Genomic DNA, 26,465 nt, shown 5'->3' on the forward strand with positions numbered 1-26,465 from the left:
CTCTGCCGGCAGCTGCCACGGTGGCAACGCCGCCGCCACGCTGAAGGCTCAAAATGCTAGTGTAATGTAGGCGCGCGACGCGCACACCAGCTGCGTGTTCTGACGTCACACCGCGCATGCGCACAACTGACCAGACGGGCGGCGTCGGCTCCGCCGTCGGCACAGCGCCGAGGCGCGGGCGCACACACCAGATGCGGGCTACGACGTCACTCACGTATACGCACAGCTGGCGGAGCGGTGGTGCCACGGCTCAGCGCACAGGCACGCTGACCTCGCGAAGTGGCCGGCGTAGCATTGCTATCGCTACAAAACGCAACGCAAGATCTCTCTAGGGCCGCTGCGGTGGCTCAGCGGTTATGGCACTCAGCTGCTGACCCGGAAGACGTGGGTTTGATGCTGGCCCGGGCGGTCAAATTTCATGGAGGTGAAATTCTAGATGCCCGTGTACTGTGCTATATGTCAGTGCACCTAAAGAACCCCGGGTGGTCGAAATTTCCGGAGCCCTTTACTACGGCGTCCCTCATAGCCTAAGTCGCTTTGCGACCTTAAACCCCATAAACCAAACCATACCAAGCAAAGCAAGATCTAAACCGCCTGCCACGAAAACTAGCGAAGGCACTCAGAAAGACTCTTTTCACATGCTTGTTCTAAACGGCAGTATTCCGGCTCTATTGAAATACTGGCTGGCCCTGCTGCAGAAATAAAAAGGTGCGATTTGAACAACTAGATAAAACATCGCTACGGAAGATGAGACAAGAGGACAAACACCAGCGTTGACTTGACGTCTTCTGGAAGGGACTCAACTCCTTCCAAGATGCACCTGTTAGCATCATCCGTGATTGCTCTTTTAGCAGCTGTCCACACAAGAGAAAGTAGCTCCGTTCTGTCTAGTCGCGGATGCTCACAGAACTTTAGCCCTAGCTGGAGAAGGCTGTCTACTTTCGTACGGACGCTGACGTTGTAGAGCACAAAAACCTCCTGTAGGACTGTGGCTGGAGGTCTTCTTTGCCGTGGAAGCCAAGGAACTATCTGATGCCACAGGAATTCTGCTGTATTAGATGCCAAACGCAGGTCTTGTTCAAAATTTTTGTGCCCTATTTGCGGAGGTACATCGCTTCTGGCATTTGTCCTCCTTTCGCCTTGCGTAGGGCTGTTTTACCTATTAGTTAAAAAATGTACCGACCGGCCGTATTTGCCCTCTTCTGGAATTCTTACAGAAGTGTGATTTTTCTGTGTTGCTCAAGTGTATTATGTCCACTCCATATAAAAAACACTTGCTCAGGTGGCGCATGTTTGGAGTGGCTACACGTGCCGACAGCGACGCTACTACCGCTGGCGCACAGGCGCTGAGTATACGTCGAGCGACAATGAGATTAGCCTCTTAACAAGTTTCACGTGCTTTAGGAGGCGCCTTCAAGAAACTAGTAAGGCTGCCCGAGAGACGATCAGGCGGCTGCGAAAGCCTAATGCTGTGCTGCGCTCTCTGAAGCTGCATTCAAATGTCCGTGCGGTTTACTTTTCTTTCTACTATTGGAAACCATCAGGTCCTACATTGGCGCAACTGAGATGAGAATCTGCTACCTTGCTAAAGACGAAGAACCTTTCAGCGCGGGCCATGTTTTGTGCTGCGGTGTTAAAACATACTTGGTATCATCTGTCGCGGCGCAAGTGCTCTATACACACATACGTGACAGGTGCGGTGGAAACCACACGACCCGGGTGTCGCTGGTATCATGGGCACAACATCTGGCTCTGATGGCTTGCTGCAGTTGGTGCGACATATACCGAGGCGCAATGTCTTACGACCTCGACCGTACCAGAAGCTTGGAAGAACGCAAATATAACCTTGGTTCATAACAGAGGAGACGCCAAAGACTTGAAAAATTACAGACCGATTAGCTTACTGTCCATTGCCTACAGAGTGTTTACTAAGGTAATCGCTAATAGAGTCTGTGCAACCTCACGACTTTAATCAACCAAAAGATCAGACAGGCTTTCCTTAACGATATTCCACAATAAATCACATTCACACTATCATTAAAGTCATAGAGAAATGCGCACAATATAACCAACCCCTATATGTAGCCCTCAATGATGACGAGAAAGCATTTGACTCAGCGGAAACCCCAGCCTTCATACAGGCATTGCGGAATCAGGGTGTAGAAGAGCCTTATGTCAAAATAGTGGAATATAGCAACTGCACAGCTACTTATCCTCCATAAAGTGAGCAATAAAATTCCAATAAGAAAGGGCGTCAGGCATGGAGACACGACACACGATCTCGACAATGCTATTCACCGCCTGTTTACAGGAGGTATTCCGAGGCCTGAATCGGGCACAGCTGGGGATAAGAGTTAATAGAGAATACCTAAATAATCTGCGATTCGCAGATGACATTACCTTGCTGAGTCATTCAGGAGAGGAACTGGAAATCATGATCAATGAGTTAGACAGAGCAGTACGGTGGGTATAAAAATTAACATGCAGAAAACTAAATGTTCAACAGCCTAGCAAGGGAACAGCAGTTCACAATTGGCAATGTGGTGCTGGAAGTGGTAAAGGAATTCGTCTACTTAAGCACGGCAGTGACAGCTTATCAGGATCATGAAAGGAGAATAACTAGAAGGATAAGAATGGGGTGGAGCGCATATGGCAGGTTGTCTCATATCACGAATAGCAGGTTGCGAATATCCCTCAAGAGAGAAGCGTACAACAGCTGTATCTTACCGGTACTCACTTACGGGGCAGAAACGTGGAGGCTAACGAAAAGGGTTCAGCTTAAGTTAAGGACAACACAGCGAACCACGGAAAGGAACATGATAGATGTAACCTTCAGAGACCGTGGAAGAAGCGGGCAGGTTGCGTGAGGGAACAAGCGCGTGTTACTGATATCCAAGACGAAATCAAGAGGAAGAAATGGGCTTGGGCAGGGCAGGTACTGCGAAGGAAAGATAACCGTTGGTCCTTGAGTATAACAGAGTGGATTCCAAGAGAAGGCAAGCGTAGCAAGGGGCGGCAAAAGGTCAGGTGGGCAGATGAGATTAAGAAGTTTGCAGGCGTATGGTGGGCGCAGCTGGCAAAGGACAGGGTTAATTGGAGAGACGTGGGAGAGGCCTTTGCCTAGCAGTGGGCGTAGTCAGGCTGATGATGATGATGATACCGAGGCGGCTCTGATCGCGAAAACAAAGGGCTCGAGGAAACGAGCGTCACCTACGCAAGATAGATGCAGAGACCGAAATTACTGCACCTGGGCGAAGCGCCTTAACGTGCATGAGTGAACAAATTTCGGTCGGCGATCTTTCGAACAGCACCAGGTAAAGAAAGAACCGCTTCGCAAAACTGGCCGCAAAGGTTAGAGTATGGCTCTAAAAATCGAGCATTCCAAGACCTGTTTTCGTTTCGCGACTCAGTTTAAAACGTCTCCTCACAGTATTTTTATTTTGACATGGTACCTCTGAAGAGCAAACAGAGATGCTCATCTGGAGAAAACGAAGCAGCACGAAAAAACGGGGACGAAAAAGACACACATACGACAGGACGAATGCTGTCTTTTTCGTCCCCGTTTTTTCGTGCTGCTTCGTTTTCTCAAGATGGATCATTACCAACTGGCCCAAACTTCGGTGCTTTTGCAGAGATGCTCAAATTTTTAACGCTTCTCCAATCCTCAGGTGCTCTCGGAGTACTGAGTTTCAACATGTGTAGCAATGCGGACATTAGTGCACATAGTACCCCTATACGCAGACGTGGCAGCCACTGGCCATGTTTTCCACCTTACTTCCGCACATACGTCGTTTCCTGCACGAGCATAACGCAAATAGTAGTGGTCTGGGCACAATAACAAAGCGCCAATACAAAGGAGCAGAGGCTGTTTGAAAAGCGCATTTCAGCCCCCATGATATTTTCGGGGCTGCACTAGCCAGCAGTGCTTGTGACTACCATCAGTCGAGAATGATCGCCAACAAAAACATCTTTTCGCATCGAGCCTTAGAAAAGGAGAGCAGCTGCGGGGCGCAAATACTACAACTTCGGTGCTACAAATACTAGTAGCTTCCCGTAGCGACTGCAGAGCCATGTCCCCGCACAGCTTCCTTCGCACTTCGTATTTAGTGCGGATCCGGCAGCTACTGATTGCGACCGTTGCCCACAATGAGTCGCGCAGGAAAAGAGCATAGGGTCGAGTGGCCACCGCTGGAAAAGGTTTTCGTGAATGCTTGAACAGGAATTACGCCAGCAAAAATCAGTGCTCAATGGTGGTGCTTTAGAATAAATCGCCGAGGCTGAAATGAGCACTGCAAGCCGCCATGGCCCCGCCCACATACTTTCCACTGCAAGGCTTGATTATCAAACATGTCTTTAGGTTAGTATCTAGATCGACTGTGTCCACATCTGGATTGCCTTTGAGCAGACAGTTCGAGCACTGCGGTAGGTATAATATGCGGTCGCTTTTGTTTTCTGTCCGTATAGTTTGATTTACACTTGCGACGGGGATACTACAGCGGTGTGTAGCCTTGGCTACAAACAAAAAGCAATTTGAAACACAAAAAATAGAGATCACTGCAGTTACCCGCATTGGAAGAATGCGAAAGCGTTGACGCCTCCTCGACACTGGTCGCCTTTCAAATTTGGCGCAATGAATGCTTTCTCGTTCACTTGATTAATTGGTTATAGATTAACTCTGATTATACCCTCGTTTCATCCCGGCAACCGTTTCGAGTTCTCCAATTTTCCGCCACGCTTCGTTTCCACCCACTCACTATATACCCGTCCAGTCTATTTAAACTCATCCCACATGTTCAATTTTTTGTCGTCTACATTACGGTAGCATTTCGAGCCTTCAGCGTGGCCACCGTGGCGGCGCCATGGCTGGTCACGTGGTACATTGTTTTGGTCACGTGGTGCGGAGCACCTGCCGGCGGCGCGGCAGCGAAACCGAGCAGGGGGAGTGGAGAGGAGGAGAGGGTGAATCCACGCCCAGGGACGAAGATTAAGAAGGAATGCCCAGCGAAACGGAGCGGCGAAAGACTGACTTTGCAAGTCGACTGAGCGAGGTCCACTCGGCCAGCTGTAGCTATGGAGTCACTCCAGGTTTAACCAGAGCTAAACCACAGCCATTTTTTTTTTGCTGCGCCGTCGCTCCGCCCTTCTGACGTCACGTCGCTCGGCGCCTATGACATCATGCTGCTAGGGGCCTCCGATGTCCCGGTAGTGCGACAAGCCACAGGGGATGCTCCCCTCTGCCCCCGATGCCATCACATCGACAACTCGCTATTACGTCATGGCGTAACGTGTTTAATCTTTAATTAATTACTTATTTATCTACTTTATTAACCGCACAAATTGGTTATTTGATTATCCACTTTATTCACAATTAATTCACCTTAGTTGATCTTAATTCAGAATAATTTTCAACTGTTAACCTTTAATTCACCAATTCTCATCTTAATGTACCATTAAGTCACAATTATATCACATTAACTCACTCTTGACACTTCTATAATAATCATTATTGATTAGATTTCGATTAACTGCACATTTTCCCTCATTTCATCTTAGTATTCACTTCAGACTTTCAAATTTGGCGCCACACGTTGGTTCTGCTCGCAATTCCGGTCCCGTGGACCCACAATTCCGGCATTTTCAAATTTTGCACCACTTTTGCTCTCGCCCCGCCCAGTGTATGGACATTTTTGGCTCTAACTATTTATCCGATTTCTAATCTTTTTTTTTTCGGGCAGCATTCTGAAATCAACCTTTTTCGATTACAATCACTCGGTTGACGCTACCTTTTCCGACTTTTCCCACAACTTCTGCCGACACATTTTGCGGCCCCGAACCCGCCCACATAGCCTAATAAAGCTTTCGGTTTAATAATACGCCAAACGCCCTGCGTCGCTTTACTGACAAAGAGGAGCTGCAGCGGGAAACACCCGACCAAGGCGGACGCCGTACGCCGCATCATCTCTCGATCGGGGCCGGAGGCGGCCGCGTAGAGGCGACACCATGCATGAAACTTGCGACCAGTGCAGCATTCAGCTGCTCAACCCCGATGTTCTCGGCGAGGGAGGCGCTTCTCCAACTCACAAAAATTACGGAAGACACTTTGGAAATTGTAAAGTGTGCTTGGCGAAAACCTTGTCTGCGCTCCGCTTCCCTGGCTTTGCTGTTCGGTGATATGGCTAGTCGCTGCTGTCTGCGCTCCAATTCATTAGCTTTGGTGTTCGGCGATATCGTCTGTCGCTGCTGCCGCTTTCGTTCTGCTTCCCAGCCTTTGGTACACGGCGTTCTAATCAGTCGCCGTTGACGTTTCTCTTCTGCCTCCCGTGCGTTCGCATCTGGTGACATGTTCAGTCGTCGCATTCGCTCCTCGTTCTTCTGGCGTGTGGTGTTGGGGGATTCCGGCGTGCGCTGCCGCTTCGCCGAACCGCTTGGCGCGGAATCACTGAGCCGCTTCGGAGCCACGCGTCTCACTCGCTCGACTGCAACGAGACGTCTAGCGAAGGAGTGGCGGTGCAGCTGCCACCACCGACGCGCGCGCGCTCTTTCTACCGCTACTGTGTGACGTCACGGTTGCTAAGCCCAATTGCGCCCCCCCACCCCCACCCCCGGCAGGCAGGAGGTTGCGCCGCTGCGAGGAGGATTCCCGCGCACGGACGTAAGCGACCGCGAGCATGAGCCATTGAAGGCGTTCGCCGTAAAGGGACACTGAGGAAAATTGAAGTTGGCTTGTATCGATAGAATAGCAGCTAATGATCACAAAAACGCCTCTCTTGCTGAAAACAAAGCTCTTGTAATGAAGAAAATAGCAAGAACCAAAATACAGGTGTCGCCGCCACAGGCCAATCTGGCAAGTACAAGCGTTATGACTTCCTAGGACAAGAGGCGCCACCTTGGAGGAATTTTCCTTACTTCATGGAAGCCATGAAACTCTGAGGCTGGCAAAGGAAGGTTGCGCACCGCACCGCTAGCCGTCAGAAATCGCGGAGTCTGCGTTTACGTCACGTATCACGTCACTCCGTTCTGTGACGTCGTAAGAGCTCTCCGTGTCGTCATAAGAGTTCTCGAGTTTGAATCAGAGCGGCGGGAAAAACTTTCTCAACTTCGAATCCAAATATCTTTGAAATAAATGCATCTTTCGCGCCCGGACAAGCGGCAACGAAGCCATGAAATGCCGAAGTATCAGATTTAGCTAACAAAAAAAAATGATACAGTTCTCCTCAGTGTCCCTTTAATACTGTCGTTGCTGTTCGGGCAAGAGCTGGGCCGTGTAGCGCCAATCCGCTGTGGAGTTGAGTGGGGAAGCCCCGCTTCATGCAGCAGCGTTATTTTCGCTTTCTTTTGGCAAAATTGCAAGGATGGGGTGTATTAGCATGTAAGCTATTCCCAGCGGCCGGTGGCATGCAGGTAGCAAACTACGGCGACTACATTATTACTCTGATCATAATCAATTCTGTCAAAACATTCCCGCTTTGTAACATAGGTATGAAGTTGTGATGCGTGCTTAAGTTGATGTGTTTGTGCACTTTTCACATCTCTGTATTCGGCCTATAGCTGCTCAGCAATTTTGTGCGTGCGCACCAGGCTTGCCTTGTAAGCATATTTCTCTTTACATGAATTTAAGTGCCCGATGATATAAGATTTATGTTGCAATGTCTAATACTGTTCACAATCAATGCTGCTTTTCCCTTTGAAACGTTTTCTTGCAACTTTTTTCTGCTAGCATATATGGTTCCCTACGGCTCCTGGTGTAATGCAAACCAAATGCCCTTTTGAAAGCCGGTTATTTGCAATCGATGTAAAGAAACGCTCAGGCTAGGTTCACCTACTACATTGGGCAAATAGCTGAGGCGTCATTATTTCTAAGAGGCAGTGTGGCGGCCAGCCCGATTTAGTCGCTGCCGCTACCCGGAAGCGGAGAGGAAGGTGACAGGACATAGCTCTTCCGGTCGCGGGTTAGCTTCACGAACAGTGAGGCCACGGCCCTTCGTATGAGTTTTTTTCCTCCTCGGTGGCCTATAATAATGTGCTCCTTAGCCGGCGAAAGTCGCTGTGTCGTCTGCAGGGAGTTGCAACTTCACAAGGGCGAGCCCTTATGAGGGCGTCCTCACCCTCACCTCATGAGGACTTCACTCGATAAGGCGAGGGCGAGGGAGGATGGGCACAAGAAAATTCGTGAGGACAAGAACGAGGGAGGAAAGACATGGTGAGATCAGGGCGAGGGAGGGAAGACATGATGAGGTGAAGGTGAGGGAGGGCAAGATGCACTGTATAGGGGCGAGGGCGATGAGGGTGAGGGAGGATGCGCACAAAAAAATTCGTGAGGACGAGAACAGGGGAGGAAAGACATGGTGAGATCAGGGCGAGGGAGGGAAGACATGATGAGGTGAAGGTGAGGGAGGGCAAGATGCACTGTATAGGGGCGAGGGCGATGAGGGTGAGGGAGGATGCGCACAAAAAAATTCGTGAGGACGAGAACAGGGGAGGAAAGACATGGTGAGATCAGGGCGAGGGAGGGAAGACATGATGAGGTGAAGGTGAGGGATGGCAAGATGCACTGTATAGGGGCGAGGGTGGTGAGGGTGAGGGAGGATGGGCACAAGAAAATTCGTGAGGACGAGAACGAGGGAGGAAAGGCATGGTGAGATCAGGGCGAGGGAGGGAAGACATGATGAGGTGAAGGTGAGAGAGGGCAAGATGCACTGTATAGGGGCGAGGGTGGTGAGGGTGAGGGAGGATGCGCACAAGAAAATTCGTGAGGACGAGAACGGGGGAGGAAAGACATGGTGAGATCAGGGTGAGGGAGGGAAGACATGATGAGGTGAAGGTGAGGGAGGGCAAGATGCACTCTATAGGGGCGAGGGTGGTGAGGGTGAGGGAGGATGGGCACAAGAAATTTCGTGATGACGACAACGAGGGGGGAAGACATGGTGAGATGAGGGCGAGGGAGTGAAGACATGATGAGGTGAAGGTGAGGGAGGGCAAGATGCACTTTATAGGGGCGAGAGTGGTGGTCCGAACTGTGCTCAGGTCTAACGTTTTTTGTCTGTGCCACCCGTTATGAATTCCCATTTTGAAGCGATAGTTCTTAAGAGAAGACGTAGTTTCTGCAGTCATGAAAAGGCGGGGAGCGGCACGCCTTCTCCGTCGCTGCTGACAAAGCTATGTCGAAAAAAGCGCTCTTTTAACCCAAAAAAGCCTATTTTTAATAATTGTTTAAAGTCCAAGTTGAAACACCCTGTATAGTGCATTAACAAGGGGGCGCTGGCCCGGCCGTGCGGGTAGCCGCCGGTCTAACGGGAAGCGTAGCACCGCAGTCAACATTTCCATTATCAGCCCTGTCAGGTGATGAGTGTAGAGTAAAACGTGAAGAAATTACGCCTAGTAACGTTGTTGAATTCCCAAGTTCTAAGCCTTGTTTCCCGGAACGAAGTCCGATTTCATCTCGGTGAGGTTTCAAAGAACTGACTGCGGCACAAAAAATACTTCTACGAAATTCCACTGTCAAATTGAAACCTGTTGGCGGCGTTGGTGTGGAGGTTTTTCATTCACACTGTGATCAGTTCAGTACAGTGGTATCTTTTTTCTATTTTCTATTTTCGCTGGAGTTGCAGTATAGGAAAGCGATGCCGCAATGTGGTGGGCAAAGCCAACCAGTGTTGTCTTACTATAGATATAAAGCAGCAGCTTAACCACCATAGTCTGAATCATCGCTCGCTCTGCCTTGCATTGCACGACGTGCTAAAAAAGAAAACATTGCGCTAGTCCAAATAACAAGGACATCTACTGGTTTATTTCTGTCCCTGGTGAGACCTGTGGCCATGTAATCGCGTGCCTGATTTTATGAACCAAATTTCTTGCAGGCATGGTAAGGAATTTGACACTCAGTTCTGGATGATGCGTAGACGGGGAAGAATAAAACCACGGGCTGTTTAGCTCGGGGTTAACCACGAACTATCATGCTCTAGCAACATTAGCCCTGGTTTTGCATGGTTTATCTTGACTTTCTATTCTTTTGCTTTACTTGAACTGGATTACTTTAGTTGATATATAATATGAGGTAAGCTTGCATGATGTTGCATCAATTTAGACTTGTCATCATCATCATCATCAGCCTAACTGCACCCACTGCAAGGCAAAGGCCTCTCCCATGTCTCTCCAATTAACCATGTCATTTGCCTTCTGCATCCACCCTTTGCCTGCAAACTTCCTAATCGCATTTGCCCACCTAACCTTCTGCCGCCCCCTGCTACGCTCACTTTCCCTTGGAATCCACTCCGTTACCCTTAAGGACCACTTGTACTGTGGTAGAATTGGCCATTCTCTACATTCACAGAATCCTGGGAGTCCTGATTCCGCTCCTGGCGCAGAGGTGCAGCGGTGAAGCTAATCGCCACTGCCCTAAGATGGCAGCTGCTGCCATCGGTGGAGCTTGCAAGACCCACATCGCTACTCAGGAATCTCTAGCAGCTTATCATTAATTGAACTGCCATGGTGGGCAGTTTGCTCACAGTTCGGTGAACAGCTTGTGATGACGTCACAGCCTAACGTGACCAAGATGCCCCACGTGCTAGAAGCAGGCGTCAGACAGACAGACAGCTGCTTTTCGCCGGAGTGGAAGCGCTAGGGGCACTAAAATGGCAAACACAGGAATTGTTCACTTCAAATTAGCGGAGTTAATGATTGCCATTATTCAGCCCTAAGGCTGCATTTTAGCAACCAGTTTGATTTCGATGTGGCCTGCATAATGTTTTATCTCAAGCGACACCAGAAGAGCCTCACTGATGCGGAAGGCTGGCATCGCAGTGGGGGAAGACACTAAAGAAATAAACTTCATACCTGGGAGAGCGGGATCCGAACCCCGCGGCGGCGCTTAAAATTCAGTTCCGCTGGCCGCTGCTTCAGACCACTACAATATCGCCACAGCTTTTTTTAAGCGTGGTATATATTACATTGAAAGTATATTCTATTTATATCAACAAACTTATTTAGGAAATTACGTGAAACACATAGCAAAAAGACAGAGCAACAGAGCACTGGATGAAAGGTAAGACTGGGCACGTCCCCAAAGGGTGGGCCACTCCGGTTTAGAGTAGGTCGGTTCATACACTGCCCTCAGATGAACAATCAGTTGGGAGAAATCTTAACATCCTGTCTGTACAAACTGCCAAGCTCTCGAGCTGTGCTTGCAATGTAGCCGTCTTCGTCCCGTACCCGCGTTGCGGCGTGTTAAACAGCCAGTCTCTTATGGTGTGGTCTGAAAGCGTGCTCTTCATCTTTCATCCGTGCGCGTGGAAGCGTCATCAGACGAGCATGCAGCAAACCGCACGAAATGGCGGGGGATTAGTTGCTGTGAAATTCCGAAGACCCAGTGCTGTCGCAATGTCATCGGGTAATGGTAATTAAGTGACCTATAAGCTTTCCTTGTTCTGATTCTCTCTTTGCTAGCACTTATTTTAATTGCCATGGTAAACGCTACCTCATTATTTTCTAACTATTCTTGGCGCACATCAGCTTTTGTACACACACATAACAACGCGCTGACTCATTTTTGCAGTGTATATAGATAGTAATGAAATGTTATAAGTGCAGGGCACACGTAAGCATGCAGTGCGCGCCAGAAGTAAATGCAAAATGATATTTTGGGGTTTAACTCGTAAATGTCTCAGTTTTGTTTCACATATTAACTCAAACAACGCACACACACGTACACGCACAACAATATAAGCACCTAGCCTCTCGTCCTATAATGCCTTGAGGGCTTATCTTCTATGTCTATTATCATTAATATATCCTGAAGTTGCCCACTACAAAAAGATATTACTCGAGTTTTAAAACGACTGTTAGTGACGGTGAGGGAGGCACGACGATGTGAGGGCGAGGGCGAGGAAGGGCGAGCAAATTTTTGGAAGTGAGGATGAGGGAGGACTGGATAACTGAAATTTTCAGAGTGAGGGCGAGGGTGATGGACAGCCATGGACTCAAAATTGAGGGTGAGGGAGGAAAAGTAAAAATGAGGTCATTTGCCCACCTCTGGGACTCGTCTGTTGTTTTTCGCTTCCCGTTCGCTGGGGCTGCTGCTGCTGGCGGTCCTTCTGCCTTGGATGCTTCTTCCTGACGCCCCATCTGCGTGTGGTTGACAGGAAATGCGCTTTCACTCAGCAGCCTATGCCACGCTAACACTAGTGGCTAACACAACCTCATTCGCCTCTAAAGGCAATGCGGCTAATGATATTTTTTTTTATTCCCTCGAGAGAGTGGCGTTTCAGGTGCGCGAAATTTGATGCATGGGGACTGGTAGTGAGTAAAGAGAGCTAAAAAAAGAACCGACGTTAAATGAGCAGGCTGATTCAATTTCCTCACTGGGAATTAGCGCCAGTGCAATGGACATAACGTTCGGGAAAGTAAACGTCGAAATGATATGCCTGCGCACTTAAGCGCGAAATGGAGCACCTGTCGCACCGCGTTTACGGGACCAAAAAATTAAGAATAAGTGCGCGCAGTGTAGGAGCCCGCGCAACCATTGTTCGCGTCTGGCACATGGTCGGACAGAGTAATGGCACTGAAAGAGAAACAAAATCTTGATATGTTAAATTATGACCCGAAGACGCAAGTGCGTTACAGCGGTGCGTTGGTACTCGGTGATTGACACGTTGGCAGTAGCCATTTCCCCAGCTCAGGGCGAATGCACTGCGGGCCATTGCATAGTCATGTGTGTAATGAACACAATTCTGCTGCACACCACTTCTTATCAAAGTCATTGTTGCTGTTAAAGCCAAAGAGCAGTTGGAATCGGAATCTATGGAAGATGGGCTCGTCAAGGGACGTTCGGGCACGCCTATTAATGTGCCTTAAGAGTATATCCCAAGCGTAAAGAGATATGGTAAACTTAAACCTGCTTTCAATAGCCCGGCAGACTAGTTCATTCTGTGCATTTGCTTCAATGTCCTGTATTCGCGGTCTGCTCTAATTTTATACTTCTCCTTTTTCGTTTTTGATCTCGTTCTGCTTGTAAAGCTTGTAGTAATGTTGGAATGCCTTGTAACATTCGCCAAAACACGAGTTCGCCTCTTTTACTCGATTAAAGTTCACCTCCGTCGTACTTAAGTACCTGTCCTGTCCACGTATTTGTCGTTGATTGCACCCAGCATTTCAATGCGCCCCAAATTTTCTCATTCAGACCCCTAAGTTCATATCGCCACGTTAAACTGATTCGCATGTCAGACGCACCAGGGCGCCAATACACCCTCATTTTCGAGAGCTGCCAAGGTTTTATATAATGCGTCTTGCTGTCCGGCTTCTGCGCAACCTCGCCGTCCAAATATTTTTCACAGCTGTCTGCAAATCTGTGAGACGGCGCGCTGTTTGTCGGCATCTCACCATCTAGCCCAACACAAAGCTTTGGACAGCCGCCGCTGTGACTTAGCGGCTTTCGCGCTGAACTCCCGATCCCAAGGTCGTGGCTTCGATCCCGCCGGCGGAAGCTGTATTTCGATGAAGGCAAAACACATAAACGCCTTAGTGCTATGCGTTGTCGTCACAGGTTAAAGAAAGTCTTAATAAATTCACGGAGCTCTCAACTGCAGCGTTCCTGAAGAGGTATTCACACGGGCGATGCTATCCCTCCCTAATTGACGGCGGCTGCGCACACGCCATGCCTTCAAGAGTGCTCGCGGCGACGCAGTTTTCGGTTTTTGTCCGGCAGCCGCCGCCGACGGGGGAGGAGACCGTTCACTCGGCCGCTACGTTCAGTCCCTGCGTCCCCGGGGAAAAGCGGCAGTTCGCTCTCGGTGGCACGCGTTGGGGTCGCCGTGAGTGGCACTCGGCTGTCGAAGGAGCTGTGTTACGAGTTCTTGCCGTGGACTTCACGCACGTTGGACGAAGAAGAATGCGTGCGCTAATAATGTATGAATAAGAATTTAAAAATTTTGAAGTCCAATCTTTATGAACAGGTTAGAGCAAGATGCGTTTTGCGGCGTACTATCGTGAGCAATATGAGAAGGAACACAGGAGCGCGTGCCCGACAGCCTCGAACCATACTCGCAGGGAAATTCGGCGGCCGCTGTACGAAACAAAGTGGAAAGGGCTCCGCGGTTCCGCTAACTGCTGGCACTCCCGCCTCGCTAACGTTGTTGCCCTTTGCTCCTTTGTGTGTGTGTGGAGCGGAGTGGTCTGACCCGATTCTGAGATATTGGCAAGCATACTGCAACGAATATTTACTGGTAAACATTTGAACTGGCCTATCGCATGGCCAGTCACACCTTCCTCAGAAACGTTGGAATCAATCAACAAGAAATAATAGGCTACGTCACGCCCAATGCGCTTCTTATTTATTGATTTCGTGCAAAATGTTTATAAATGCATATCACGACTGCCTGCGCTAAGCAGTGTGTTTCACCGCCCAACGATGTCTCGACAACCTTTGAATAAGCTGGAAGAAGTCGCTGAACAGTCAAAGAAAGGTTACTCGCAGCGCAACAATGCTGCCTTGACAGGCTGCCAGTTGAAGACTGAACAGGATAGTGCAAGCGTACCGAGATCAAGGACGCATTAAGGATTCGCCGCAAAAAAGGCGACCCCGTGCCACGTCGATGGATCAAGACCTACAGATTGTTGCTGCAGTCAACGAGAAGCCGTTTCGGAGTGCGAAGGACGTGCACAGTACTCACGGCTTGGAACCTGTAGGCATAGCACGGTACGGCGAAGGCAAGGGGATGCCGCACTCAGAATTCGCATCTCCGCTCAGAACCCCCTTCTCACAGTTTCCAACAGAACTGCTCGCATCAAGTTCGCTGTCGATCGCCATAGCTGAGGAGTGGAGGAATGAAAATATGTAATCTTATCCGACGAATTTTTCTGGACTCACTGGGGACAGCAGTAGATAGTGTGGCGCATGGAAAACACACGCTTCCGTCCTCAGAACATCAAGGAGGTGGCCGCAAGTGGACGCGCATCCGTAAACGTAAGGGCGGCTATTTCGTGTGATGGCCCAAGTCCCATTGTAAGAATCCCTTGGAGATCTGCGAGTGCTGCGTACTGCACAATGCTGGAACACGTGATGACCCCCTATGCATTGAATGGTGCCCACCCGGATGGATATTATCTATTCCGACATGACTTGTCTCCCGTTCACACAGGAAAGGTCGTGTCACGTCTGTTAGACGAACAAGGGGTAAGGAGCCTTGAGTGGTGCGCGAAGGGTGCGGACATGAATATTATAGAAGATGTTTGGGCACGTATGAAGGCTGTTTTCAAGGCTCTCCTTGGACTTGGCGACCATCGATGAACTGTGAGAAGCTATACGACACGAGTGGAAACATCTTCAAGATGGCAAGGCCTTCATCCAGGCTCTCTACTGATCTTTGCAAGAAAGAATGGAGGCCGTCATTCAAGCCGGCTGAGCCATGACCCATTAATAACTTACCAAACATGCAAGAAAAGCTCAAGGTAATACTAATATATTGGTGTACTTTTTGTGTGCACTCAATTTTTTTTTACCATTTGGCGAGCGTCCAATAAGATTTCAACCCACTGCTGCATGCAACTTTTCTCCGTTCACAAAAACCAGGATGCAGAAAAACGCGTATCAGAAAACAATGTTGCATTTTCTTGGGCGTGAAGCACATCTTGCGTTGATACTTTCGATCGAAAGCCGTACATGCTCTGCGTATAGAGATCGCGGCCTTCCATATAATTTTGGAACCTCAAAAAAAAAACAACTGAAAGATGAAGTATTGAGCAATATACCGAGGAAAGGAGAACACATCGTCGTGGCCCTAGATATAAAGGGAGCCTTTGACAATGCCAGCCATGAAGCCATACTCACAGGACTGGATAATCTAAACTGTGGGGAAAAGATCCATGCATACGTGAAGGCCTTTCTATCAAATAGGACTGCAACGATTAGAATAGGAGAAGTTAGATCCGAGGTTATAAGCACCCCAACAAGGGAACCCCCCAAGGATTAGTAATTTCCCCACTATTCTTCCATATAGCAATGATCGGGCTGGCCAAGCAACTAGAAAAGATAGAAGGATTCAGACAAGCGATGTACGCCGACGACAACACGGTCTGGATAAACCGAGGCTCACTCGGTGAAAAAGAAGAGAAGCTGCGAAAAGCAGCCACATATATAAAGAAATACGTAAAAGCAAGAGGCCTATCTTGCTCTACAGAGAAATCAGAACTCCTAAGAGTCTTGAGAGGCAAGATGATCCAGACTGTGCCGCAAGAAGAGTATAAGCTAAGGGTTTATCTGGAGGGGCAGCCGATACAAGAGAAGACAACCGTAAGAATACTAGGAATGTGGCTCCAATCCAAACCAACGATGCAACCACACTCTGGCGCTACTCAAGAACACCAAGACGCAAGTAGCACGCGTGATAAACATTGTATCCAACAGAAGACGGGATGAGGGTGGAAGACACGCTCCAGCTGGTCACAAGCCTCGTAATCAGCAAAGTAACAATGAGCCGGCCTCCCCTACCCTAGCTACACCAAGCAGGAAGCCCAAAGAATTGACGCTATAAAAAGGCAGGCATACAAAGCAGCATTCCACCTACCACAGCGCACTTCAACCGAAAAACTATTAGCGCTAGGGATACATAATACCCTTGCCGAGCTAAAGGAGGCAATAATGAGCAACCAAATCTAAAGACCAATACAAACCAAAGCAGGAAGGGTACTCTTAAAGAGATACTGCAGCGACGGACTAGCTAAGGAACTCGAGGCCACCAAAGAGATACCTGAAGAGTACCGGAGCACAACACATGTCGCGCCGATACCAAAAAAATATGGATCGAAATCTACATAAAGCAAGAAGAAAGGCTAGGGCCGAACACATGTAAAAAAGGTTAGAGGAGAAAAGCAACGTTCCATACACCGACGCGGCGAGATACGACCACAACAACGGCGCAGTAGTCGCAGTTGTAAACGAAAAACCTACAAGAAGTGACAAACGCGTCACTAAAAAAATGCACGGTAGTGGAAGCGGAAGAGACGGCGATAGCTCTAGCAATCTCGGAAGGCAACCGTACCAGCAGATCCTTGACAATCGTAACGGACTCGCAAACGGCAAGTCGAAATTACATGAATGGCAGAATAGGAGGCAGGGCGCTACGCATCATAGACACCCACCCAGCCGACAAAAACATTACACACACGATTATCTAGATACCAGGGCATATAGCGGTAAAGGGCAACCAAGTGGCTGATAGAGTGGCTCGAGGGCATACAAGCCGAGCACCCTACGCATACAGCCACGAGGAACCCGAACCAGTAGCCCTAAAATATTCAGACATACTGAATTACTACAAAGGTGTAAGAAGAAGATATCCACCACCCAACGTAAGACTAAGCAGGGAAGACGCAGCTGCATGGAGATTGATCGAAACAGACACCTTCTCCAACCTAAATATCTTAAGCAAAATGTTTCCTACACAGTACGAGGCAAGATGCCCATGGTGCGGTGACAAACCAACACACTATCATATGTCATGGGCCTTTCAAAAGATAGAGCCGCCGATCATTATGATAGTCAATAACCCGAATATGGAACAGCGGGAGGGTATGCTGACCAGCACACACCTGAAGACTCAAAAGGGTCTGATAAACAGAGTGCGATGCACAGCCATACTCCGTGGAGCCTAGACTAGGGCCGCAACCCTGTAATAAGATGGAGTGCCAACCGAAGAAGGAAAGCACCATCTGAAGCCATTAAAAACGAATTTGAGAGCTCAATAAATGTTCTTTCCTCCCCCTCCTTGGGCGTGAACGCTATTACAAGCGCTACAGTATCTAGGCGGTATTACTGTCATGCGTCCAGCGCATATCAGAAATAAAGAGAGTGAGAAGCATTTTACGCAGAACTGCAGGCGACACAATGCCGCGCTCTGCGTGCCATAATCGGTTTATCATCTCTAGCAGCCGCTGACACGCAATCAGCGGCTGTTTCGCAGCAACGTTAGCGAGGCAGGAGTGCCAGCAGTTAGCGGAACTGCGACGCCCTTTCAACTGTGTTTCGTACTGCGGCCGCCGCATTTCGATGCCAGTAGGGTTCGAGGATATAGGACTTGCGCTCCTGTCTTCCTGGGGGTCTATTATCGACAATTTGCCATTTCATTCAAATTGTGACGTAGGCGTGACGTGACCATCAAGGCGGTGCCAGGTTACGTGCCCACAGCATCTGATTACGTGAATAGGAAAAAAACTGATTTAGAAATAAATACACAGCTAAAAGGAGAATTCAGCAGTAGGAATTGCAATGATACGGTGCATGTACACCCCTACGTGAAGACTTCACGCCACAGGGTTCACTTTTTAGCTGGTAGTGGAGTATTCAAGGCACCCATCATGCTGTAAACTTCTGCAAGTTGAGGAAAAACCTTGTATCAGCATTTCAAGGTCCTTTAAGCTTCAAGGACGCTGAATGTTGCACTTCGGGGGTCAGAAGCAGACCATGTGGCCTGAAGACTTTTGACTACAACCCTCCAATTCATTACAACTGATGACAGCTGGCGCACTATAAAACCAAAAAAACGAAATGCCAAATACGATGCAGAACGATCATTCTAATTTTTGATCTAGGTATTGTTTACAAACATACATACTGGAGCAGTTGCTATGCTGTTGTATTCTGCCAGAAAAATATGCGCAGCAACCATAAAATGCACCCTATTTAGAGGACGATAGATGTTAAATAGGATTGAAATAAAAAATAAGTCACAACTAAAGCAAACCCTGAGAAAAATGAGTTCGCATGTACGCAGTTGTGTACGAAGTGCCCTAAAGGGTTGAATGCAATTTTCTCGTGCATTTAATCATTTGCATCTTTTTTGCCGAACATCAGCATATCCACGCATACACAGATAATTTTACACATAGGTGGGATTAGACATTGGTGGCACTGACACAGTTAATCGCAAGGGAAAGCTCGAGTACTGGGTAAAGTAGACGATAAACTGGTGATCTGGATAGATGGAAGTGAAACTAGTGAATTTTATTGACTAAACAAATCAGCTGTAATACAAAGGCAGAGAAAATATTGTAACGTGGTGGTGACGTTGAAAAACACAGTAGCAATACTGTGAAAGACAAAACTAACTTTTACTGGGCGAACCTGTTCCCACAAAAAGAGGCTAGACTTACAGCGCAACGGTAGCGGCGAACACGGTCGGCGATCGTCGAAAATCTGACCCGCGGGTCAAGCGCGTCGGCTGTTATATAGCAGTCGTCGAATGTTCCAGACTAATCGTTGGGACCCGCGTGTCTTCTACAAAGTTCTACACCATTCGCGTCAGGCGATGAAATCAGATAACATAAGGTTGGGCTACAACAGACAGCGAATAGAAGCATCGATGACTTGCCAGAAACTTCGGATAGATGCAGGCACGTCGCGCGCTGTGCGATAACACTTGTTAGGCGGCGAAACGTGGTCGCCCGATAAAGACAAGTACACGTGTCAATATGTTAGTGGAAATTGAGTGCATTGGAAGATATATTGCACAAAATTTGAGCCTAATGAATATTTCCTTGTTGTAAAAAAATAACGGCTTCGCTGCCAATTTTTTCTTGAAGCTGAAGCAAAATTTCGGAGCAAGTCAGCTGTAGAACACGCTTAATTTCTGCAAAGTACCACAACAAACACATTTGTTTTTGATATACAATAAAATTTCATGACTGCCGCAGGGCATGTGACGGCAATGACAGTAATGAACCAATTGCTGCTGCCACACAGCAAAAGTGGTAAAAGCCCGCACATATCATTGTCACAGAGGCAGATTTCCCCGGCAACAAGACAAGTTGCAATGTGTGAAAGAAGTGTGATGTGGTATATGTGCGCATTGATAATGCCCATTTCACGAAGTGCCAAATCTAGTACATTCCTGTGTTGACTCAAAAAATAACAAGGCGTCCATTGATGCTCCAGTGAAACCAAAAGAACATAGTGTGAACAGATTGTCTATAATTTTTGTCAAATTCGCCTAACAGCATTAGCAGGAGCCAAGAAGCAAAGAGCCAGCAACATGGTTGGTAAAAGCGAAGCGTTACACAGCGAAACTGGTCGAACCAGAAGACAGCTGCCTTGTCTTTCATTAACACAAGCTTGGCAGATGGCAAACATGAGAGAGTTGCCTCCCTTTTTGCTCAGAGGAAAACTAGTGGATTGATGTATCAGTAGACAGCATTTAAAAGCAACAGTATAAAACAGGCACAGAGGCAAAGAAATGACGGGAGACAAAGCTTGCTTTGTTCGGTGAGCACACACAAATGGCACATTAGGGGCCTACTATCGGATGAACAGTTGCCTACAAAATCAGACTGCTCCCTGAGCAAGATGTGATAAATGACTGCATAGACATCCCTATGTTTTGTCGATGTCAATAAATTTCACTGAAGCAGTAATCACGTCATGGAGCAAAAACTTTTAAAAAAAATCAAAGAGAAGTACTGGTTCAAAGCTCTGGTGGCAGGAGAAAAACATTTTGGGGACTTCCTCTGTTTCACTGCACTAAAGCACCAACATGCACATTCTGCATAAAGAGAGCACACTGCAATGCAGTACGTGAAGAAATGGCAACTCTTCAGTAGTGTTAAAGCATGTGTTTAAGCACACATCCGGCCAATTTGCAGATGGTAGCAAAAAAGTTCCTTGGACGCTTCCTGTCACGCGAATAACTGCATCACTAGAGAAAACCCTAGTCTACACTTCAAACGCACCTGTCATCACACACTCTAGTTACAAACTGAAAGTAAAATTTGGTCCTGTTTAAAGAGCAGCACAAAAATCATAGACTTAACAGCTTTCTTACTGTGTGCAATGAAACTTGAAGCATAAAAAATGTTCACATAGACTGATAATTGCAAGACTACATGTGAAAACTATGACAGTGAGTCCTGCAGCTAAGTGCGGTTGCATGCAATGTGTCGCACAGTGCACGTTGTGATCACCTTTGAAAAAAATCCTGTTCCATATGTGCAGCACTTGACACCTGTGAAGACATCCAATGCAATCCTTCCAAAGAATGATTCTTTGCTTGAGAAGCACTCTAGCTGAGAGGTGAAGGATGTTGAACCTAGCAGCATTCCCCAGCACATGACTTCCAAGGATAGGAGTGATGCATCAAAGAGGCACAATATACATACTGTCACCTGGAAGGCAATCAACACTGTCTTTGGCGCGTGTGCTTGAGTGCAATGCAAGTTTCATACACACAAGAGAAAAGATTTTCAAGTACGTGACATCACATCACGGAGCTCAAATTATCAAACTAAAGTTTCACGTATGACTGTAAAACTACTACCCAAATAAACTGCTTTTGTAACAGTTATATTTTCTTGGTCATCTCTATCAAAATGATGAAGGAAGTAAAAGAGAACTGTGAAAACAGCTTGACTACGGCCAGACTGATGGGTAAAAATAATTATTACTTATTTATTTTTCTTGTCTTGCAGTAAAGACAACTGCTACAAGGCACATTGTAGGGGAAGGACCAAGGTTAACTTTACCTCAGAATATTTAACTGCACTAAAATCTCACTACACGAATGCTTTTGCAACTGCATTTATCAAAATGTAGATGCCAAGCCATTGTGCTTGTGTGCAACGAAAGAAAACCATAGACATGCAGACGCCCTGCGAGTCACCCACATCCGCATATTGTAGTAATCTGAAAACTCGTTTTGTGTTTTGCTTTACAGACAAGTCTATTTTGAAATGCTGTTTTTATTTGCACAATGCTTCCTCGCTTAATAGCCTACAAATAAATGTGCCATGGGATTCATAACTGTTTGCAAGCGATCAAAAAGGGTAGGAACATGAGGGACTTGTTATGACACACCCGAAGGAAGCCACTACTCATCAATATGAATAACGTTGCATTCAGCAATCTGAAGAAAGGCAACAGTCATTTTTTGTTGCTGCTTCTCTTACCTCATCGATGCTCGAGACGATGTACCCGGCACATGTACGCTGCTTTGCTGAGACCGCTGTCTTCAGAAACTGCCCTTATGCACACAGACACTGATGCACACAAATGACACACTGATGAGCACAGTCCCGCCGACAGGCCGAACACATTCTGGAAGCATGCTGCACAGCTGGCAGACAACCTTTTGTGCCACCCTCTCATCACTGAAGCAATTGAATATCGGGCCAATGACAGCGTGTAAATAGAGGCAAACACCGAACTAATTGGTGTGCAGACGTTCACAGCTAAATATCGCGCCTTGAAACACACAGGATCAGAGTAACGGCCGGGGCACCTACAATCCCATGTTTAAGGCAGAGACAAATGTGGTCACGCACTGCCTCTTGCCGCAGAGCTTCTTGCACAGCCACCACACCATATATCACTAGCCAGGCCGCCACGCTCACAAACCGTGCAGTCCTTCGGAAACACTGAGGAGCACTCAGAAACGCCTCGCTTCTCGCAGCCCATGCTAACGAAAGACAGCTACGGACGCCGCCATATCCGCGCTGTAGCAACCGCGACCACGCGGACCTATAATTTCTTAGCATGAGAGAAGAGTTTGAAACGGGAGAGAAGCTAGAGCCCTGACGCGGGTGTAAATTTACGCTGTAATAATTAATGTTCTAAAGGTTGCTTATTTAAGAGGTACCATTATGACGCCGTTTGAATGCTTCTACATTCAAAACAAATATGCTTCTGAACAGTTAATTACTTCAAATAAGCGCCCACCAAACTACGGTGAGCGAACAGCCATATAAATCAGTGTGGTCATAATTCAACCTTCTTGCGGCCGTCCCAAATTACGGCGGCCAAGCGCGGTATTTTTCAGCAATGGCAGCATTTCCTTTGCGTCACTGAACGTCATTTTGACTTCACTCAATTGTGCTTGCGTATCACGTGATTCACGTGACATTCCTTCTGCCAATCGCATTCTAGGAAGCAACCCTTCAGAGTACGAAGTTTGTTTTCTCAAAATTGCTAAAACGAGCCAAATGCTTTCCTCTCTGACAGCTGTAGCTTTGTTTCCGCTTCACAGACACTTAAATTTACCAACCCGGCACCAAGTATAACTGTGCTAAAAATAAGTCTTAGGGGACACGTCATTTTGACGTCACAGCAGAAAGCGATTTCTAAGCCTTACGGTTTCGCTCCACAAATTTGAAACTCGTGACTTGCATCTGATCGCCTTATGAGCCAATCAGAGAGACAATATGGCGTCGAACGGCGTCCATGCGTGTCGAGAATAGGCCCCCTGCTCATATTGCCCACGATAGTACGTCGTCTTTGTGCTTGTCTGCACTTTTACTTTGAGTTTCTTCTCTCCCATCTTTCGCGCATCTGTTTCTTTTTTTCTTTTTAGCTTTCGCCGTCTTCACAGATCAGCAAAACCGGCCATCCGGCCCCTTTTTTTAACCCTTTCCACTCCTGTTTCCGCAGCCCGGCCGATTCGTGCGTCTTGATCCACCGCGGCGGCTCCCTGCTGCCTGTCTGAATCGTGAATCTTGGAGCGGGGGAGGAGTTTGGCCGCCCGCTGACGTACGCGCCTCCTCTCCCCGTCCATTCGCGACGAGCCCCCGTGTGAATACCGCTTAATAGACAATGAGTAGCTCCTGACACTAGACCGCCAATTCATAAATTGCTGCCGCGAATGACACTGAAACTGTCTGAAAGCAAACCCGGTGACCTGAAAACTTTCAAAAACGATGGTATTCGGAATTCTTCCAAGCTATTACTATGGGAGGCAAAATGCACTTCAAGTACCGTCATCATCATCATCGCGGCTACTTCCGCTGCTGGGGAAACAAAAGCACGTAGTTAAGCTACGAGAGGAAAGAGCCGCTTTCCTGTCGTCTTCCAACTTTCTTGCGTAATTCTTCTTTTGGCTGGTGTTATTTTCCTTAATGCGAGATAAAGGCCTCTCCATTCATCTCCAGAGACACTCTTTTGCACAAGCTGCGGCCACCCTACATATCCCCGACAATTTACAAATCTCACGCCCACCCGACTCTACGCGATGCCTGCTGCGCGCATTTGTCATGGAACTCGCTCTGCTGCCTCAAAGGAGGTCTACACGATGGACGGCGCAGCAGACGAAGTCGTCACGTGACTAATGACGCGCAGATCGCCCAGGCAGCTGTTCGCACACACACGACACACCAAAGCGGACAGAAGGGCCATACTCCAACCGCCAACCTGCACGCCTTCCGTGAGGTAGGCCTTTCCATCGCCTCACGAGAAGGACAAGGATCTGATGATGCCAGTGAATTTTTATGGCGCAAGGGCATCTGCGGCCAAATAGCGCCATGGCGCAAGGTGCTTTTGTTTCCTTAAGGTGGGATCAAAGACACATTTCCCAAGCATTTCACACTGATTAAGCCGTATTAAGCCGAGCACTAGGTCAGAGGAAGCTTATAACCATTGTATCACCGGTGGGTACTCGGTGGCACTGGGGATCGAACCCCGTACCTCCAGCATGCGAGGCGGATGCTCAATCACTATAGGCCACCACTGCGGTGTAAGGACAAAGATCTGCTGTGAATGTAAAAGTGATGCTTTCTGCAGCAACGATCGTATCAGAGGAAGCATGCTGCTCGAGAAGACGTCGTGGAGCAGGTTGCAAATGCAGGAGGAGGGGGGTGCTGCTGTTCGACTCAATTAAATAATGAACAGCATGCTTGGGCATCTCTATCTTAATAAGACAAGCATAGTTGACAACACAGCACCCCACTGCAAACACGAAAGCATAAGCGGAAAGCAAGGGCTGAGGCGGCAGAAAACTGACTAGCATGCGAGCTTAAGCGCACCGGTAAAAACAAAACTGCCATTGTGACCACACGCATGGTAATTTGTGTCTAAATACGCAGTTGACCGGCGCCAGGAAAAGGCGACGGTCCATTTGCGTTTTCGCCATTCGAAGTCGAGACTTGATGCGCTCAGAGCTGACGTCGAGCCACATGGTGCAGAGCCTGCCCCCGGAATTCGTGATTTCGTCCGCCGGCCTTAACCGGTCATAGGTGTTCTGTTCTCCGCAATGCGTATCCTGCACATCATGGTTCAGTTTTGTTCAATAGAGCCAGCAGACCTCCTCCACATCAGTTAGCGACAGAACCAGCGCTACTAACATGATGCCTCCTTAAGGGATTGTGCGACACTTTTTTAAGTGTTGTCGACTAATCCTCAAGCGAATGCGGGAGTTTGTCATGGATTGTATGCGAAAAAAAAGAATACAAAAACGTTATTCCACGAAGAGGAGTTACTGAGTAAATGATATCCAAATCTCTGTAAAAGAAAAATGTTCCCTTATGATCTTCCCTTGAGAAGTTACAGTTGCTCGACGTTTTTAGCCCACCGGAGACGTGTATGCGTAGACGTATACGGTAAATCGGACGCCGGCTGTGCACGTGCAGTGGCGCCACCTGGCCGCGCCCATTCCACTGCGCGTGCCTGGGAGCCGTCCGCTAAATCGTCTCTGACCGCCATCTAACCTGTTATGGGGTGGCAAAAGCAAGCAGTATCCTGTTTCTCGAACAGCTGCAAACTCGCAAAGCATTAGCAATGCTTGGCATCTCGCAAATTGGCAACGAGCTCGAGAGGGTGGTTTTCACATGCCTGTTGTTCGCAAGCGTCAGAGAGCCAACCAGAAGCCGATTCTTGGCGCTCGTAGCCTCCGCTACGATCCGGGCAACTTTTGAAACGCAAATGCCGGTTTTTTGGGCAGACGGCACATGCAGGGGGTACCAGCTAACTAAACCCATGGTTTAAAAAATGCCGACCCACTTAAGGACGACAAGTTCGAATGCATGTTGTTGTGTGGAGATCGCCACACTATTTTTGTATTGTGCTTAATTGCATAATTAGTCGAGATCAGTTAACCAACTTCGCAAGCAAAGAAGCTAGCCAAAAATTGTGTTAAAAAGTTGTGGAACGGTGTGCTAAACGGCCTATTGAATAGTGTCTAAATTTCCACCTTTTAGGTATTAGTTTTTCGCTCACTGCAGATGCCCGGGAAATACAGAAAAAATACCAAGTGACATGCCTGCTTGCGCGCCCCGATCGCAGTGCTCTCAAACATTCCACGTACAAACGAACGGAAAATTTCTTCGGGTGTGCTGCCGCATAAAAAGTGACGGGGCAGTGACGCAGCTGCTGGTAGTGCGATTTACGCGAGCGCAAGCAATCAGGGCACCTCATGTGGTGGTAAAAACAAAGTCGCAATAGATGGAAATTTATTACTGTTGACTCGGGCGTTTTATGGATTGTTCTACAACTTTCCGATTAGAATTTGTTGCCTAACTTCGTTTGTTATGAAGTTGGTTGAATCCTCGCGGTTAATTATGTAACTAAGCAGAATACAAAAATAGTTTGACTTGCACCATACAGAACAGATAGCTACCTGCATTTATTCGCGTCGTCTTAGAGTGCCTCGGCACATTTTTAAGCCGTGGCTAAAGTTAGCTAGGACAACCTCTATATTAACGAGTAATAAGCTCAAGGGGCGATA

The 26,465-nt window shown here is 47.9% G+C and overlaps 1 protein-coding gene across 1 annotated transcript in view; it reads right to left on the minus strand.

Moving 5' to 3' along the window:
• The window catches only part of LOC144124696 (uncharacterized), a 189,419-nt gene that overhangs the window by 108,476 nt on the left and 54,478 nt on the right, over nt 1-26,465 (minus strand). The window contains exon 3 of the mRNA XM_077657534.1: nt 12,026-12,120. Coding sequence (XP_077513660.1) covers nt 12,026-12,120 — 95 coding nt within the window. The remainder of the gene's footprint in view (nt 1-12,025; nt 12,121-26,465) is intronic.

Source organism: Amblyomma americanum, chromosome 1 (genome assembly GCF_052857255.1).
Source record: "Amblyomma americanum isolate KBUSLIRL-KWMA chromosome 1, ASM5285725v1, whole genome shotgun sequence".
In the NCBI taxonomy this organism is placed as follows: domain Eukaryota; kingdom Metazoa; phylum Arthropoda; class Arachnida; order Ixodida; family Ixodidae; genus Amblyomma; species Amblyomma americanum.